The sequence below is a fragment of the Podarcis tiliguerta genome (genome assembly GCF_965153285.1).
Source record: "Podarcis tiliguerta genome assembly, chromosome: 1".
Taxonomy (NCBI): domain Eukaryota; kingdom Metazoa; phylum Chordata; class Lepidosauria; order Squamata; family Lacertidae; genus Podarcis; species Podarcis tiliguerta.
In genome coordinates, this window is record NC_139534.1 from 47,131,029 (window position 1) to 47,149,590 (window position 18,562).

General features: G+C 41.7%; 1 protein-coding gene across 1 annotated transcript in view; it reads right to left on the reverse strand.

Annotated features, from left to right (window-relative positions):
* GLI2 (GLI family zinc finger 2) overlaps positions 1-18,562 on the reverse strand; it is a 191,346-nt gene that overhangs the window by 133,807 nt on the left and 38,977 nt on the right. The window contains exon 2 of the mRNA XM_083430377.1: positions 12,514-12,679. Within this exon, the coding sequence (XP_083286503.1) occupies positions 12,514-12,658 (145 nt within the window). The 5' untranslated portion in view covers positions 12,659-12,679. The remainder of the gene's footprint in view (positions 1-12,513; positions 12,680-18,562) is intronic.

Consider the following 18,562-nt stretch of genomic DNA (forward strand, 5'->3'; position numbering starts at 1 on the left):
ACGATGAATAGCAGCGCCAAGATGCAACATGTTACCTGAATAAACAGTGGGAGGAATCAAGTCCCCATTGGCAAAAACAGGATACCGACCAATTTGTATGTTGCTCACTTTGGTTAAAACAGGCAAAGCCTACGTAAAATATGAGGGCACACAAATTCACTCCAGTTATCTGTGAATGAAACTAGCAGTACAAAGTAACTAAGGGCAAAATCGTTCTCAGAACCATTGTAACTATTAGATACAGTGGTACCTCAGGTTACATACGCTTCAGGTTTAATACGCTTCAGGTTACAGACTCCGCAAACCCAGAAATAGTACCTCGGTTTAAGAACTTTGCTTCAGGATGAGAACAGAAATTGTGCTCCGGCGGCACGGCAGCAGCAGGAGGCCCCATTAGCTAAAGTGGTGCTTCAGGTTAAGAACAGTTTCAGGTTAAGAACGGACCTCCAGAATGAATTAAGTACTTAACCTGAGGTACCACTGTAATTGCCTAATCTAAGGAAGCAATCCTAACTCAAGGAACAACAGGGCTGAATGAAGCAGCACTGCCAAGCATTGCCATTTGCGCCACCCAGGATCGAAGATGGTGGTGTGGCTGGGGAGACAGTATTTGATTTTTGATGAACCAGTTCCAGGCTGATGCAGCTGAGGCAGACTGAGATCAGGCTCCTTTCCAGGAGCTGGGCAAACTGAGGATCTAAAGCAGGGTTTCCCAAACTTCAGTCCTGGGCTATTTTGGACTACACTTCCCATCATCCCTGAACACTGGTCCTGTTAACTAGGGATGATGGGAGTTGTAGTCCAAAAACAACTGAGAGACAGCTGGAGATCCAAGTTTGGGAAGCCCTAATCTAAATGATCCTTGGTTGGTCCAGCTCTACACTGTCTACCTACCATCTGTAGCCCCAGGCTGCCAACAGCTCACACCACTCTAGTGAAATGGGAGCCTGCACAGTAGTATTGACCCTGACCTGCAAAGGTCTTCCATTGCATTCTAACCCTTCCCCAGTTGCATGGATTATGGGTGTCAGGACTGTTCTGCTGAATATTTAAACCTAACCTTTGCATTTTACATTGAAAAATTAGTTCCGAGAAGCTGGGACTCATGGACACTCAACAGATCTAGATTAAACTTACGCATCCAAAAGATCAAGTAAAGCCCTGCCTATCTCAGAATGCTGTACCTGACTGTAGCTAGAGGCACACTGTAGAAGGAATATAAAGGCAAGTAGAAATGCAGTCTGTTCCCTTTATTCACTCCTCCAGAACACACAGATTAATAGAGAATCTGGCCAAATGCCAAAACAGAATTAAAGGCGCTTAAATCCCATTGGTTTCAGTTGGGCTTAAAATGTATTTCTGCATTCGGTTGGGGCCCTGATTCTAAGCTTGCTTACTGGTTGTTTGCAGCACATTGTTATCTAAGGAGCCTGATCCAGAGCTCTGTGGATCTCTGGTTTCAGCGGTGGCGCGTATGTTTTGGATTACATGACTTTTGACCTCTTTCATCGTTATGATTTGACATTTCCTTTATGTCTACAAACCGATCTGAAACTACGAAGCCACTTATAGCATTGGGCCTTTTAGACATAAGCTAGGCTCGGATAATTTAATTATGTGCAGAAATATCTAACGTCTGGTTTTAACTTTCTATGACCTTTTAGTCCATTTAGTCTTCAGCACAACAGAAAGAGGGTGAAAGCTTCAAGGGAAGGGGAGAGGGAGAAAAAAAGCCCTCTACTGGCCCCCCCAGTACGGCATGCTTTGTTTTTAAACTCCACATTTGGACTTCTATAGTGATACAAAGGAAGTTATCAAAACCTTGACTTTAGCTGTTTATTTAGAAATGCATCTGCTCTGAGCAGCATTTCTTGGATCTGTTTCAGAGCAGAGAGTAAATTCATGTGGCAGAAAGCTTCTTTTGGAATAAATGTTGTGGATCCCCAGACTGAAAAGCTCTTTTACAAACAGCATTCTGATCTCCTCAGGATGTTACTTGGAGAATGCCTGCTCAGAATTCCCCTTGGAACTCTGTGAAAACAGAAAGATGCTAAAAAGTTTTGAAGCTGTTTACATAAATAAGCAGCCCGCCAATCAGACAGCCACGAGGCGCCTCAGAGCCTCCACTGAACCAGATCACGGGATGCCTCCTGCCAGTTTTCTAAAACTTTCAGGATCATTCAGCCTTTACATATATCAGCCTTCACCAACCTCCAGAACATGGATAGGCAAACTAAGGCCTGGGGGCCGGATCCAGCCCAATCGCCTTCTCAATCCGGCCCACAGACGGTCCAGGAATCAGTGTGTTTTACATGAGTAGAATGTGTCCATTTATTTAAAATGCATCTCTGGCTTATTTGTGGGGCCTGCCTGGAGTTTTTGTATGAATAGAATGTGTGCTTTTATTTAAAATGCATCTCTGGGTTATTTGTGGGGCATAGGAATTCGTTCATATATATTTTTCAAAATATAGTCCAGCCCCCCACAAGGTCTGAGGGACAGTGGACCGGCCCCCTGCTGAAAAAGTTTGCTGACCCTTGCTCCAGAAGTTCTGGACCACAACTCCCAACAGCCCCAAGCAGTGCATCTGGAGGGCACAAGGCTAACAAAGGTTGGTCTGCCAAATTCTTCTCCACCCTCCCCATTTTGAGAAAATGTTATGCACTGAAGTGTCAATCATTCCACCCACCCTTAGGAAATTATTACAGTGGTACCTTGGGTTAAGTACTTAATTTGTTCCGGAGGTCCGTTCTTAACCTGAAGCACCACTTTAGCTAATGGAGCCTCCTGCTGCCGCCATGCTGCTGGAGCCCGATTTCTGTTCTTATCCTGAAGGAAAGTTCTTAACCTGAAGCACTATTTCTGGGTTAGCGGAGTGTGTAACCTGAAGCGTATGTAATCTGAGGTACGAGATGGTATGAGAAACTTTTGGCCCTATAGATGTTGCTGAACTATAACTTCCATCAGTGCCAGCAAGCATGTCAATGGCCAGGGATGGTGAGAGATGTAGTTCACCAACACCTAGAGGGCCAAAGGCCTAGATAGATCCATGCAAACTGCTTTCTGCCACACTTTGGCAACTGGTGTGTTGCCTGAGACCACTCACTTTGGAATAGTTGACTGCAAGGGGTCAAAGTTACAGAGCTGTGCAGCAGCTGTACGAGTTTTTGTTGCGTCAAAAAAGCACCCCTTATTGGGACTTGTTGCTCAGTTATTTGCTTCCACACTGCTGTGATGAAGACAGTGGTAGCAAAAGCCGCCGAGTGAGAAAGCAGTGGCAGTGGAAGGAGTGTGGCTTGTGTAATGGTTAACGCTGGCCACTTTTGAAACTGGAAAGTGCCGGCGGGTGGGAGGGGCTTACTTGCATTTATTCTCAATAAATCCTCTCAAGTGTTCTGACCTTGAAGTGAGGGTCCCACAAGTCCTTGTCTAGAGCCACATTAAGCATTAAGAGAGGGGGAGGGAGGGAGAGAGAGAGAGAGAGAGAGAGAGAGAGAGAGAGAGATCACATGGTACGACATTAATAGAAACACGAAATACAAAATCTATGCAAGGTGTTACACTGTGCTTAATTAAACTCACACACTGGGTAAAAAGAACCACACCAAATCCACCTCAGGCTTTGCCGTTAGGTGTCAAGGAAGTAACACAATCCATCCCTTTGCTCTGTTGGCGCTCCACTGTCTTTTCAAGGCACGGCGGCCATTCTTTAAGGAGGGTGGGGAATTCAAGCCCCATTTCTAGGTGTCAGTAGTGGAAGCGCAGCGTTTCTTAAGAGCATTCTTCTTTGCCACTTGCCTGACCCCGAGAGCAGTCCCACTGCTCCGCAAAGGCAGCTGTGGAACGCTCTGCCAAACCCTATCAATTATTTAGCGTCAAAGGGAAAAGACTTAATCTGTGTGATAAAAGAATGGATTTTATCTGGAGCTTGTTCTCGTTTAAAAGTGATTTACACAAGCAATCTCTCCAGGCCTTTTCCATAATGTAATTATTTATTTTGTGTTAGCGGCCTTCCTTCAGCTCGGGTTATTTTTATCTGCTGCAGCCTTTAAATAGGAGAAGGGGAAACCCACTAAATCCCTATTGATTCCCACCCCCCCCCCAAATAAAGCTTCACTGTTTGAAGAGAAAAAAAATACAAGTCTTACAGCTCATTCAAACTTTGCCTTAAAATATTTATTCCATGCATGGGAGTTATCCATCTATAGATAGGGTGGTGGATGTTAAGGTCTGCATCACATGGAACAAAAACCAGCAGATAAGACATTTCATTTACCTACAGTGTTCACTGTAGCACTTGAGAGCCATGCTGATACTTGACAGCAGGTAAAAAGGGATGCCAAACATATATCTTGGAAACTGGTGCTTGGTCCTGGGCCTCCATACCCAATAAATACATGTATGCCTTTCACATGCTATGGAGAACACTGTGTATGGGCAGGCACCCATAATTTCCTTAAACTGTGGCAACTTCCACAGTCAATCTTCTTTATACACGTTTAATCTCAAAGAGCCCCTGAGTTGTCCTGCTGCATAACATCAACTTCAGAGTTCTGGAGACTGAAGAAATTCTGAACATCTGGAGCAGTCCTTAAGTAACATTATGGTACAGCTGGAGAAAATCCAAGGGAGTAATCAGTGACTATACTCTACCGGTACAGAAATAACAGAATTGCCCTTCCAAAAGAATAGCAAGCCATATTCTTGCTCAAATCCCAACCCTGAAATTGTGGTTTCAGAGAGTTTATTCTACTTAACTTGCAAAGGAGCTGTGGTCTTACAAGGAGCTGTACTTTATCCAGGAGCTCAGGTTTTGCAAGACTTGTAGCTTGTAGAAGGGCTGCCTCTGAAAATGCTTTAAACCATTAAGTTCCGCTCTTAGAAACCAAACTGAACTTTGAACTTAACATACAGTGCGAATCCTAACCATGGGTGGAAGTGGGACTTGTTGCGATGACCTCCTGCCAGTGCAACTGGTTTTGTTGAATCTGCCCCCGTTTCTACTAAGAAGTAAGTCCTACTGCATTCAGGTAAATGGGTTTAGGATTGCAGACTAAGAAACGTAGTAAATTTCAGTGAAGCAAAACTGACTAAAACAAAAGCATCTGTTTTCTTTAAAGGTGGGGGCGGGGGCGGGATATCCAGGACATGGTAACCTGTGATTTTTTAAGATGAAGATGTTTTAACAGGACCAACTTGCCATATAAGATTCTTTCACCGGTCCTCAATAAAATTGCCTCCAGCTCATATGTTCAGCCAGGTGTATTGCTGAAATAGCATGGATGAGGGTTGGTGAGAGCTCTTCCTATTTTGATTTTTGTCATAATTAATATCATTGTGCGAGCTGTCTTAACTTATGTTCAGTTTCCCCCCACGTGGTGTGTGTCAGATGTTTTGCACTGCAACTCTCTTCATCCTTGACCATGCTGGCTAGGGCTGATGGGAGTTGCAGTCCAATACACCTAAAGGGTACCATGCTGGTGAAGAACAACCTAGTTCATGAGTAGGCAAACTAAGACCCAGGGGCCAGATTCGGCCCAATCACCTTTTAAATCTGGCCTGCGGACGGTCCGGGACTCAGCGTGTTTTTACATGAGTAGAATGTGTGCTTTTATTTAAAATGCATCTCTGTGGGGCATAGGAATTCGTTCATCTCCCCCCCAATATAGTCCGGCCCCCCACAAGGTCTGAGGAACAGTGGACCGGCCCCCTGCTGAAAAAGTTTGCTGACCCCTGACCTGGTTCAATACTGCATAGTCCATCTGATGGAAGGTTTCCCCAGCTCTGTTACCTAACATCCAATAACTGGAGATGGCAGGGACTGAACCTAGGACCTTACATGTGACAAGTATGTGCTCTATCAAGAAAGACTCACAAGGTCTAGAAGCCCTCAGATTAACTGCAAAGGAAAAGGAACAGGAACCGCCCAAGTCTATACTGTAGTTATTAGGATAGATCTACAGCAAAATTCACTGCCCACTCATTCTTATTACACTCTTCCCTCTTCTACATTACCTGATAATGGAATTCTCCTGGCAGCAAAAAAATAAAAATATCAGAAGAAACCTGCTGAATCAGGCCAAAGGCCCACCTAGTTCACCATCTTGTTCTCCCAATGGACAAGCAGATGCGGGACCCGAGCACATCAGCAATCTCCTCACTTGCTTTTCCTAGCATCTGGTACTCAGAGTCATACTGCCTCTGATGATGGAGGTAAAACTTCCCTCTGCCTTTCTGGGATCTTCCAACATTCGGTTTCATCACATGTCCCCATTTCTAGTCTTAAAGGAGAAGGAGAAAAACTTCTGTCCATCCTAGGGTTGCCATATTTCAAAAAGTGAAATTCTGGACAGAAAAGAAGTTGTTGAGCTTTTTTTTTTTGCTTGCGGCTGCAGTATTCCCGACATATGGCAGCCATAGCACTTCTCCACACCACACTTTTCTAATTTATTTCTGTAACTTACAACATTTCTGTAACTTACAACATTTTTTGAATCATCTACAATCTCTAACAAACTAAAATACATGACAACGTCATAGGTACAACAAGAAAGTATTATGTGCAATCAAATAAAATTAATGCCCCCCCATTCATGCTGAAATAAAAATGTCTTCACACCCAGCCAAGATCCATAGAGTGTTGGCATCTGCTTCTCCTCCACTGGGAGGCTGATCGCTTCATCATGTCTATGGCAATCCAGTACACGTCAATGCACAGTTGCAGATTATAAACCCTTAGAGTGGAAATCATACATTTTGAATGTCTCTAGGCCATGGAACAAGACTTCACACACCTTTTTTTAGGAGTGTCCATTTCCAAATTGCCAAGGGCATGTTTTGCAATATGCGTCATACAGAATGAACTTCACTTTAGGATGTTGCTGCTGATGGACATACTAAAAGCAACAGAGATGATGGATGGAAAAGGCATTTAGTAAGGCCATGGAAATTTCTGTTCAGCCTTCAGAGATGCACCTAGGATGGGTATCGGTTAAACCACTTTACAGCCAGATAGATAGCTTCAAACAACATTTCAGCTGCCTGCCAATAATTCACAAAGTGTATCTCCTTATCCTGCATTCTTACTACAGTCTGTTTCCATGACTCCAACACCAGAGGAATTGGTCTAAATTTGTAGCCATTTCCTCTGTTCTACAGTGTGCCATGATTAGCTACATCTGTTATGCAGTTAATTGGGGGAAGAACTGGTGCTGATGTTAACTCTGGGGTTCCCTTAACTACGTTTAAGAGTTTAGGAACAAGCCACGAGACTGAGTGCTCCTTTGCTAGAATGAATTTCCTTCTGATCTGCAGTGCAGTTAAGGGATTCATTGTTAAAACCAATCAAGTGCTGCAATTAAAGCAGATACTTAGCTAGTTCTGAAAGCCTGGTTAACCCGAATTAATGTTTGCACTGACACCTTGACTGAGGTAGAAGCAGTGGCATAGCGTGGGGGGTGCAGGGGGGGCTGGCCGCACCAGGCGCAACATCTGGGGGGGCGGGCACTCGCACCTCTCTGCACCTACTAAAACCCACAGGTTAGGGGGCGCAAATTACTTGCCTTGCCCCGGGTGCTGACAACCCACGCTACGCCACTGGGTAGAAGGAATAAATTTTCTCAGGGGAGATGCAGGGTAGGAGGTAGAAAGCACCTGATTCAATGGTTTGTCCCAGCCCCTGGTCCTCTGGGCTGTTCCATCATAAGAAAAAATAAGAGAAGAATGAACTTAGATGGCATAGACTGCTTATTAGAGGTCGCAGGAGCCAAAAGATGGTCGGGGAAAGGGCCAGAAGGTGGCCTGAACAATGTTAGTCAATGTGAACCCTGTGGAGAGATCTGAACACTTTATTCACACAGTTTTCTCAGGCTAACACATTCCAATCTACTCCAACAGAAAACAGCTTAAGGAGAAAAGAACTTTAGAGGCCTAGAATTTGAAGTAATTTGCAATATATAAGTATCTCTTCTGCTGCTCTTTTCTGGCGAAACCAGGCAAACAATTCTCTAGAGCCGTCACTGGCTTGCCAAGGAGGAAAGGTTAGGCGACTTTAAGTGGCAGTTTCTATTTTCTTATTCCTTTAATTCTAAGGAACACACACACAGTTGACATTTTTATTGGTTTGTTTATATGAGGTCTGCTGGGATTCTCCCTTCCTTCTACCTTCTCTTTCCCATGCTCATGGCTGACCCACCTATCTATCTTGTCAATCCTCATGACTTTTGGGGGGACGATTCAATCTGTGTTGCTTACATAGACTGCTTGGGAATCAGAGTGGGAAAAGCTGCTTCCTTCTAGCTCCAATTGTATCATTGAGGATGAACAGGTGATTCTAAGTGTCTCTCTTGGTCCGTTTATCATTGGATATAATTTTAAAGCTCTTTGAGAGTTTACTGCAGCCATTTTGCAAACTGTGTGTCCCACAAAACTAGATATTCCTTAGAAGCACATTAGGGGTTCATTGATGAGAAGCTTGGTAATGGTGGGCAAGGTTTTCTGAAATAAAGCTTGTCTGTCCCCCCTGAAATGTACAGTCTCCCCTCAGGAAATGTTAGTGTTCAGAGTCTCCTAGGGTACCAACTACATTTCTGTGGGCTGATAGTTCAGCCCAGCAAAGGGAAAGGTTTGGACAATAATTTTGGCAGATCAGACCCACTGTATGCAGCTGAGTTAGGATGTGCCTGTTCCCACTGCCCAACTGGCATGCTGGTCATCCAGTCCACTCAGCGATGGTGCATCTGAAGTCAGCCAATTCATGTAATATCCAGCACACAATTTGAGGGGGCCCAGCCCCCTCAAATATTTTATTGGGGGGACTTGGCGTGCCATTGGATATCAACTCAATTGGGATATCAAATCAATTGGACAGGGGAGAAAATGCTTTCTTGACCTCATCTACAACAGCCTTTTAGACCTTTGATCTGAAGAAGCAGTCTATTGGAGCCTCAAATTAAAAAACACCACACAGAATATTCTTCGTTCTGCAGCATTAATGTACCCTGTACAATATTCCATTCCAACAGTTCTGTACTTAAAAGCACATGTGCAAGGTGATGGGTTTTTATTTAATCAACCAAGGCATTAATTTCTGAGAAATATTACCTAGGGTAAAGAGTACATCTTGGTTTTCACTGGCTCCAACCCTGGCTTTCCCATGTTTACACCAAATGACTTGTTGGACTTCATTATACACGAAGTATTTCCATAGATCAGAGGCAGTGAGACCTATGCAACTAACATAAAATAAATTACCACCCCATGATAAATGGTTCTATTAGCAATCCAGATTGTTAAACTCCGATAGAACAGAATGGAGGGAGCACCAGCCCATTCATTCTCCCTCCGGCAGATACCAAGTTGTAAATAGGTTATTTTGTGTGTAAATAACACATTAAAACTCAGCATTAGCTGTGTCTTTTGATAGAGAGGAAATTGTTCCAAATAAATAATCCCGGACAGGAATGTAAAATAAGCCAGATTTAATAGTGCATGCCTCCTGTAGCCGTGTTAAACATGACTAAAATGATAAACCCCAGAATATACTAATAGTAAACCATGCTCTGACATCAAAGTAATGAGGCCATATTTTTACCCAGCTTTAGAAATGCTAAAATTAGTCTTGACAGAGCTAGACATCAGGGGGGAAATGCTGCCAACGTAAACACCATCAATTCTCCAAGCTGGTATTTGTGTCATGAGGGGTGTGCATTATTGTGGGGTTCGGGGGGGGGCATACTGTTATCGATAAGGCACTTGACACTTTCAATTAAGAGCTGAAACAAATATTTACAAACGTTCAACATTCATTAACTTTTCTAATTTGACCAGCCAGATTTTAAAACAAGGTATTTCAATTTCAAATTTATATTTTGAATGTGATTCTTCTTTTACTTCAAAATATAAATGCTTTTAATATGGTATTTCTTGATTGTTTTGAGCTTGACAGAATTCACATATGAACTGTCAAATACTGATCACTACTACATATTAGCCATCAAATACTACTAAATACCAACCAGATACTGGTGAGTATGACATAGTGATCCTTTTCAAATGGTTTTCAAAGTAAGTTTGAAGCCTAGAACCATACTGGCAGGGCTAGCAATGCCTTCTGTGTGTCACCTACTTGGTTGGAGGTAGGTGATGGAGTATACTTGCCCCAGTTACTCATTTTTCAGCTGTATTAGACAGTAAGGTTCCATGGATAAGCCAGCTAGAATATCAGATGTCATACTTCTTGACTTCTTTTGGTGGGAGTCTCTCAGGCATATTACAGCCCTCAACTAAGATCTGGGAAATGTTGCTGACTGACTACCATCACAATGTGGTGTTTGGATGCTACTGTTTCTAAATTTCCAATTACCTGAAATTTCAAGCTGTCATTTTATAATCCACACTAAACATTTCAGTGCTTTTATACCAATATAAAGCATCATGACCTGGGCCTGGCTTTCCCCTAGAGTAGTGGGTGGTAAGCACAACACTGTTGTATCATAGCAGTATTATGTGGTTGTTCAAAAATATGGGGTGGTATTATGCAAATGTTTTGTGCTAGTGCAAGTTGATTTCCTTCCTTCTCCCACCCCTGCTAGTCCCCTGCGCTGTCCACAAATCTGCTACAGAGGATGGGGGAAACCCCAGAACAGATTCAGGGGACAGGTAACGTAGGGGAAAAACTTTCTGCTACACAAGGAGAAATCCTTGCATTGATGGAGCATTCGCCTTAGAACTATGTTGAGTACAACCCATGGTATACAGTTGTGTGGCTGGTTTTAATGGTTTTATCTTGTATTTGAGGCATCTCTCAATAATGTTCTGTCCAGAGCTTATGAGTAACATTTGTTGTTGTTCTGTTTTGTCAGTGATCTCTAAAAGATTTCCCCCACTGCCCACCCCTTAACCATTGTCCTGCATATTTGATGCTTTTACAGAAAAACAACAACTGGGGGGTTTCTTTTTGAACAGGTGAAATATAGGCTTACACCTTTTGAAATTGTAAGTAGTTATAAAGAAAGAGATGGGAAACTTTCTCACTTCCCCTGGCAAGCCCATGTTATCTACCAAATAGCCAAGAAAACAAAGAAAGCTGATGGCAAGGGGGGGTGGGGAACTTTCCCTACATTCTTCTGTTCAAGGGACTATGTAGTGTCAAAAGAATGAGGCAAAGATATATTCTGAAACACAGTCATGTCCAGCAATGAGAAATATTTTTGAAAGGCCGAAAATCAGCTGAAAAAGTTTATACAGCTGAAAATGCCACTTGTCACATTCCACCGGTCAAGTCTCAGCTAATTTGTTCCTTCATTTCCTGCTGTGAGAGGTCATTCTGTCCCATGCAAGGAAAACAAGGAGTGGTTGGTGTCTAACCAGAGCAAGCAACAGTTCTCTGATTTTGCTGTGTGTGATTCTCTCTTACAACAGCAAATACCAACAATTTCCCAGTCAGTTGTACACAAATGTAGGGTTCAGTGAGCAATCCACAGCATACTCCCAGGCAGTTCCGGTTTGCAAAACCCCATTTTTACTAGAGTTAGGTTTCTCTGGGAGATACCCAATTAATGAGTCCCACAGGCCAAATGCAGCCCCCCAGACCTCTCAGACTGGCCCTCTGTACTCTGCCCAGACTATGCCCTCTTTTTGGACCAGAACCATTACTGGCCCTGCTTTGCATTCCCCTCAAGTCGTTTTACCTGGATGGAATGCATCCTTCAACTGTCATAGTATCTTTTGCTTGCCAGGATGGAAGGTGGAGAGTTGTGTGTCTGGCTACACTCACTTTTGCTACGACAACTATTTCTATGCAGCCTGTGGAAAATGAGCCCCTTGAAGTAAGTCATACTCAGAGTTGAGCCATTTAAATCAATAGACTAACTTCAATGGATCTTTTGGATATAATCCTCTGTTAATAAGAGTCTTTAGTCCTTTCAGGCTAGCCACTTTTTCCATATTCTTTCTGATTCACGTTAGTCACCATGGGGCCATCATGATCTGAATTCCTTTTATATTAACTATAACTTTAAAAACACACACACACCTAAATTAAACAACAATCAGCTGTTTGGGTAAATAGTTCAATTTTTGCTGCAGGACAGGACAGGACAATAGCAAAATAAACCACAAAACCTGTAAATTATGGTGTTCTCTGCTGGAAGACAGAACATTTTGCATTCCCCTCCTGAAGATGAATTGCTCTGTTCATTCCACACAGGAATCCAGGAAACAGCAACAACTGACAATCAGTACTATCTCTGGAGTTAATTTGAATGCAAAAGCCACATGCGTCTCAAAACAGGTCCAGGTTGCTTCGTTAAACATATACTCTCTGTGAAGGCATGGGATCTGCAGTCTGTCAACTTTCAGTTGCTTTAACTTTCTAAGACCAAGAGCCCCAATAAACTCAGCATATTCACACATGAACATATGCCTCTGTTCATATTAAAACCTAACAGTCTAATGAAAAAGAGCCCCTGTTGCTTTCAAAGTGTGGGAAACAAAACAACAACAAAAAAGTACCTCCTTGTGTCACTGCTGCTGCTGCGGCTGCTCCTAAAGGAGTTGTTTTCTTCATTGTTTCATTAAAACCATTGCCTTCCAGAAGGGCATTTTTCCCTTCTTTCTTTCCAGCAGCAGTTGAGGTGGATGTTTCCATCTTAGACATACATATTCCAGCTCCCCAGTCCTTAAAAACAAAGAAAAAAATAGCAGTTCAGACATTTCTTCTGTGAAAGATGCAAAAAAACTGGATTCATGGAGGACGATTGATCCCATTCCAAAAAATAATTAAAAACACAAACATTCATAGATCTGTTTAATTGCTCACCAAGTCTTCGTTAAGCTATTGTAATTATTACCAGAAAGAGCACGAATCCCCAAAAGTGCCAAGCTTTCAACTTTAAAATAATAATAATAATTTAGAGTTGACTTCCTGCCAACAGTATTTTTACTTTTGTAAATCTAAAGTTGCCTTTTGTGCCAGCAGCCAAGGTAAAAAGAAAAAGCTTTTGGTCTGGACTATTTATTAAAAATTGCATAGGTAACATCACTTAAGAATCTTAAAACATTTTATATCCTTCAATGGGGATTCTTTGAAAATTGTCCATTCTCAAAGCTTTCCGCAGCCATAGCAATTGCATAAAATTGCGGGAATTAATGATATTAGTAAAGAAAGTACACTTCTGGGAAACCACGTCTACGGATTTTGAGCTTAAATAAAATTTACTGTCACTTTGTTTTGTTATTTTTATTTTACTTTAAAGGGAGAACAACAATGCACATGATTCTGCCAACTTTAAGCATTTTAGATCTTATAATTCAACTAAGGCTGTACTTTAACTTTCCCACTGAATGAACAGGACACAGCCTAGGACGTTTTACCACACTAGGCAAAACTAAAAATGCCGCTGTATATATGCACACATGAGGCAGCCAGGGGAGTAAAATGAGACAGACAGTGGTGAGTGGGGATGCAGTGGTGTAGCAAATCCATTGCAGCTGGGCAGATCTGCCACCTGAAGCAATTGCCTCACCCTGCGTCATGGGCTGGCCAACCCTGACAGGGCAAATTTGCTTAACTTTGGCTGGATCCTCACGCCTTATACATTTCAGCATATGAGAGAAATTATTATACAATGTGAAAAAATTATCCGCATCCCAACATGGGGTGGAATTCAATGTCACGCTATTACAAATGTTTCATCTGCACAAGCATCCCAGCTTGATCCTGCCTCTCCTCCCACTGTGTGCTGTTCTGGGAATTTCCCCAAACCCCTCAGAGTCAATTTCAAGAGACATGAGGGGGTGGAGAGTGGGCAAGGTGAAGCCCCCCTGCACAGGTGGAATGGGAGTCCTTCAGTGAATCCTGCCCAGAAAACACAACCTTACACACACACACAACAGAAATGGCAATTTAACTTCTTGAGTATACTCATGGGTGTCTCAGGTGGGAGCAAAGGGGGATACTGCCTCCCTGGAATCCTCAATGTATTTATTTGTTTTAACAGACACATGTACATCCACCTAGTAAATAAGAGGCTTAGAGTGATCTCTGAGGCTACTTATTGAGAGTGGCTGCCCGACTTGGACTCTCTGCACTTTTCTGAAGGAGAACCTTCCTGGGCCAGATGAAAGCTTCTTCTTCTTGCCTACTGATGCTGCTTCTGCAAATGTTAAAATAGCACCCATGATGTAAACCTCAAAAGAGACAGTATCCAGGTTCAAGCAGGGGCAGGACATGGGAATATCCCCACTGAGAATTCCGAGGCAGCTACCCTCACTGTACAATTTGAAAGACAGAAAAGTACTAGCTATAAGGAACTGTACTTCAAAAGAACTTATACAGTGGTACCTCGGGTTACAGACGCTTCAGGTTACAGAAACTTCATGTTACAGACTCCGCTAACCCAGAAATAGTACCTTGAGTTAAGAACTTTGCTTCAGGGTGAGAACAGAAATCGCATGGCGGCGGTGGCGTGGCAGCAGCAGCAGCAGGAGGCCCCATTAGCTAAAGTGGTACCTCAGGTTAAGAACAGTTTCAGGTTAAGAATGGACCTCCAGAACGAATTAAGTTCTTAACCTGAGGTACCACTGTACAATGCTGGACTCCTACAGAAAGTTAGGACTTCAGGCATGATAGTATGAGCCCAAAAGCATTTTGCCATGCATTGCTTTCTAAATATTCTCCTTGGTTAACATACTCTGCTGTCATTACCTTTTATTCCCCCAATCAGTAGTATGAGGAGTACAGGACATATTCATTACCAAAGTTTGTACCAACTACAAAGACTTCAATGAAGTTGCAAGAGAGTGCTCACAAAGTGGATGCCATAGAGGTTCTAACTTCCTTTCTGGCATGAACAGGAAAAAAGCTTCCAACTGAGCAGCAACAAACACACCACTCAAAGTAATTCACTATAAAATGAAGGATCAACATAGGAAATGTTTTATTTGGGCTATTTGCACTAATTAAGAAATGCAGTATGAGATTAGATCATCACCCCCCGAACTTCAGAGAATGGGAAGTCACCCAAAAGATATATAATTTGGCACTGAACATTTGGCTTTTTTGATTGTATTATAATTTGGAACGTTTTAATGTGGTTTTTATTGGATTGTTAAAATGGAAAAATTAATAAAGATTATATTAAAAACAAAACAAAAAAACAAAGTAATTCACTATATACTAAGCAAGGCAGAGTTGTCCTGATTTCCTTAATCAAAAACTCATGATTACAAAGGAACCATGCATGTCTTCAAATTTGTTGAACACTTCACTCTTTCTTATATTGAAGAGATAAAGAAGAAAGCGTCTTTTTCTTGTTAAAAATGGATCATGCATGTTTCCCCCTTTTTCACACACAACTCTTAAGAGTAACATTTTAGCCAAGGACATCAGTAGTACATTAGAAATCCTTAGGACTGGAGCTCATTATGTTTCCTGGAAAGCACACGAAGTAAGTCAGAATAAGTGAGACTTTCACTGTTGAGAGATGCAAAACTTGAGAGCACAATAAAAAGATGACACGGCTTTGCAATCTTCTGTGGTTTCTGGTATACCCACAACAAACAAACCCTAAAAAGATCCAAAGAGTTAACACCTGGATATTAGTTCCTAAACAATTAGCAAGCCTTCATAGAGGCTATTCTAACCTCCAAATGAAAAGATATCAGCTCTTCTAAACAAGCCGTAAGATGTTGGCGCAGAAATACGATTGCACAAGCTTCTCAGCTGAATATTTGTCTAAATGACACCCTTCTTCTATATTTGTGGTTAGTAGGCTGAACATACAAGATACGGTTCTTGAGAAATTTATTCACCTCCTACTCCCATTTCTTTGTTTTTTGTTGTAGGAGGAAATTGAAAAGAAGTGAGAGAGCTTTTACGGGGTAGGTGAATCCTTGCATAATGATCTCAAGCACCAGAGCATCAGAAGCTGCCTTATACTGAATGAGACCATTCATCCACCTAGTCCAGTATTGTCTACCCTGCAGGTTCCAGGCTGCTGTCATGACTAGTCCTACCTGAAGATGCTGCAGATGCAACCTGGGACCTTCAGAAGGCAAAGCAGATGCTCTACCACTGAGCTGCAGCCCCAATTGTGTTTCTTCAAGTCCTTCACCATCAAGTGATTGCCAGGATTCACCCTCGACTGCTGCTGTAGGGGATGCAAGATTGCCTTAGAGCAGCATCTTTCAGTTTGGTCCTAAATGTGTTTATTTCAAGTAATGCTGAATAAGAAGAAAACCAAACCATCAAGGTTGGGCTATAAAGAATTGACTGTTCAGAGCTACTAACACATAGGCAGAATTATTTGTTAGCGCTATTGTTAATTTATTAATTGGAGTATATACTTCTGGTTTTTCTGGTGTTATAAAACAAACAGAACAATTTTAATCTGTTTGCATTATCCTTTGTTAGCCCTCTTGAGTCTCTTCTGAGAAAGAGGTGAGGTAGTTTTTTTAAAAAACAAAAATAAATAAATGTATTCAGAAGTATGTCCCACTGACCTTAGCAAGTGTGCTCAGGGTATGTGAATCAAGAAATAATAAAGCGATTATTAAATATTTGTATTTAACAGTTAAATCCTTCTCAAGTGCTAGACTGAAAGGAAATATATATATAAAGAATGTAGTCGCCTAATCTTTGGGATTTAAGCGACTTAGTATACATAAGTCTATAATTATTTGCTGATTTAAGGGTACTGGCTGACTGAGCGAATTAGAAAGGGAATACACGGTCTTTCACCTCTAGGTCATGGGGTCAGCAAGTCAGTAATGACCAAAAGTTCTTTCCAACTGACAGCCAAGCCCCATCGAAGAAGCAATAACTGAAAGTAATTAGAGCGATGGGCCAAGGAGTGACCCAGCTGCAATGAGGCTCAAATTGAGCCACTCTGCAATCTGAAGGAAAGCAGCCAGTCATTGAGGACTTCCACATGCCTGTTTGTCTCGCTGAAATTATCCTTGATATTTAACTCATCACAAAACCATATCAAGAATGGGAGCTTCAGAAATTACTTTTGCAAATATCAAAATCAGTCAAGATGTTTGTTGCCTGTTTATGCTGTCAATTTTTTAAAGAGTCAATTTTTAGCATCCTGACCAAAGCTATAATTATTTATTATAGTTTATAATACTGGCCTGAAAGAGAAATAGGAGGTGCAGTTGATATATTTGTGAGAGATTATTTTTTGCTAAACAATACTATCAAATCCATGTCACAAGTCTCTTAAGGAATAGAATGGGAGTTCAGATTATGGATAATCATATAATTCTGCTTACTGAAACTTCCATAGGCTTCCCTGACCTGATTGAAACAAAGTCCACCTGTCGGCAGAATGTTACCCAGGACAACAAGCCTGCACACAATCAGGTTCCCTCCCCCAAATTCTGGACACATGTCTTGCTTTGCTTTTTTTATACTAGGAGAAGGAATACATGCCAACTGTTTGATGAAGCCTCCCAACCCCACGATTGGTGGCACCATGACAAGCATGCAGATTTCGATGAGACACTGCTTATGAGCAGCCAGCTGACATGTCAAGGATTTTCCATTTCTCCTTTTCATGGCAGGACACATCAAATGACTTTAAAATTGTTCATCTCGCCTGACATCTTGACGCTAAATTTGTGGTGGCTTTATTAATAAAAATACTAAGGCAGCTTTATTGTCAATCATTACAGTGGCTAAATTTCTCTGTTACTGAAGAATGTACAAAGTTCTCTTTTACAAAATCAGACCAGTCTACATTTCTGAGGATGCCAAATGTATCTTTTTAATGAGGGAGGAATAAAGTTAGTTTTATTTAAAACAAAAACAAAAACAAAACCTTTCTAGCATCCCTCCTCCTACCCACACATTGCTTTTTATGCACTCAGTCCTCAGGTTTTTCCACTGCTATATGTAAAACAGAATTTATAAACCCACTGATGGATTATCCCTACAGAGAGCCATTTAGCATGGGGAGAAAAAATCCAAAAGAACCTTCATTTTATTTACTAGTAAAGGTAATTCAGAAGTAGCTACCTAGCAGAAGACCTTGTGTGGTATTCAGACACGACCCTTTCCTCAGTCATTACTCAAAATTAAAAAAAAATCTTAACCACATCTCTTCAGGAAGAAAGCTAGGCACTTGATCTTGACACCAAGAGTGATTGTGGCATTTTGGAGCTGCAGTATATAAATCTGTTGTGATGCTAAAATATTCAGAAATGCCCAAGATCTCAATAAGGAAACTGCTTTATGATTTGCCCTGGATGACCCCAGCTATTTTAACAGCTGCATTATATTTAATGAAAGAGAGATATCCCAACGGGATTTCAAAGAAAACAACTCAGAATCACGTTTGGAGGAAAACAAAAGCGTGTTAAGCACAGCCCACTTGGTCTGCGTATAATGGCCAGAACGGTTTTCTGAGCACGGAAACAAATCACAAGTTTAGGGAGCAACAAGCAACCTAGGAAGAATGCATGTCATTTGGATTTGTCCAAAACAGCATGTGCTGCCTGCTAAAGGAGTCTTTTATTTGTTTACAACATTCTCATACTGCCCATTCATGAAAAATAT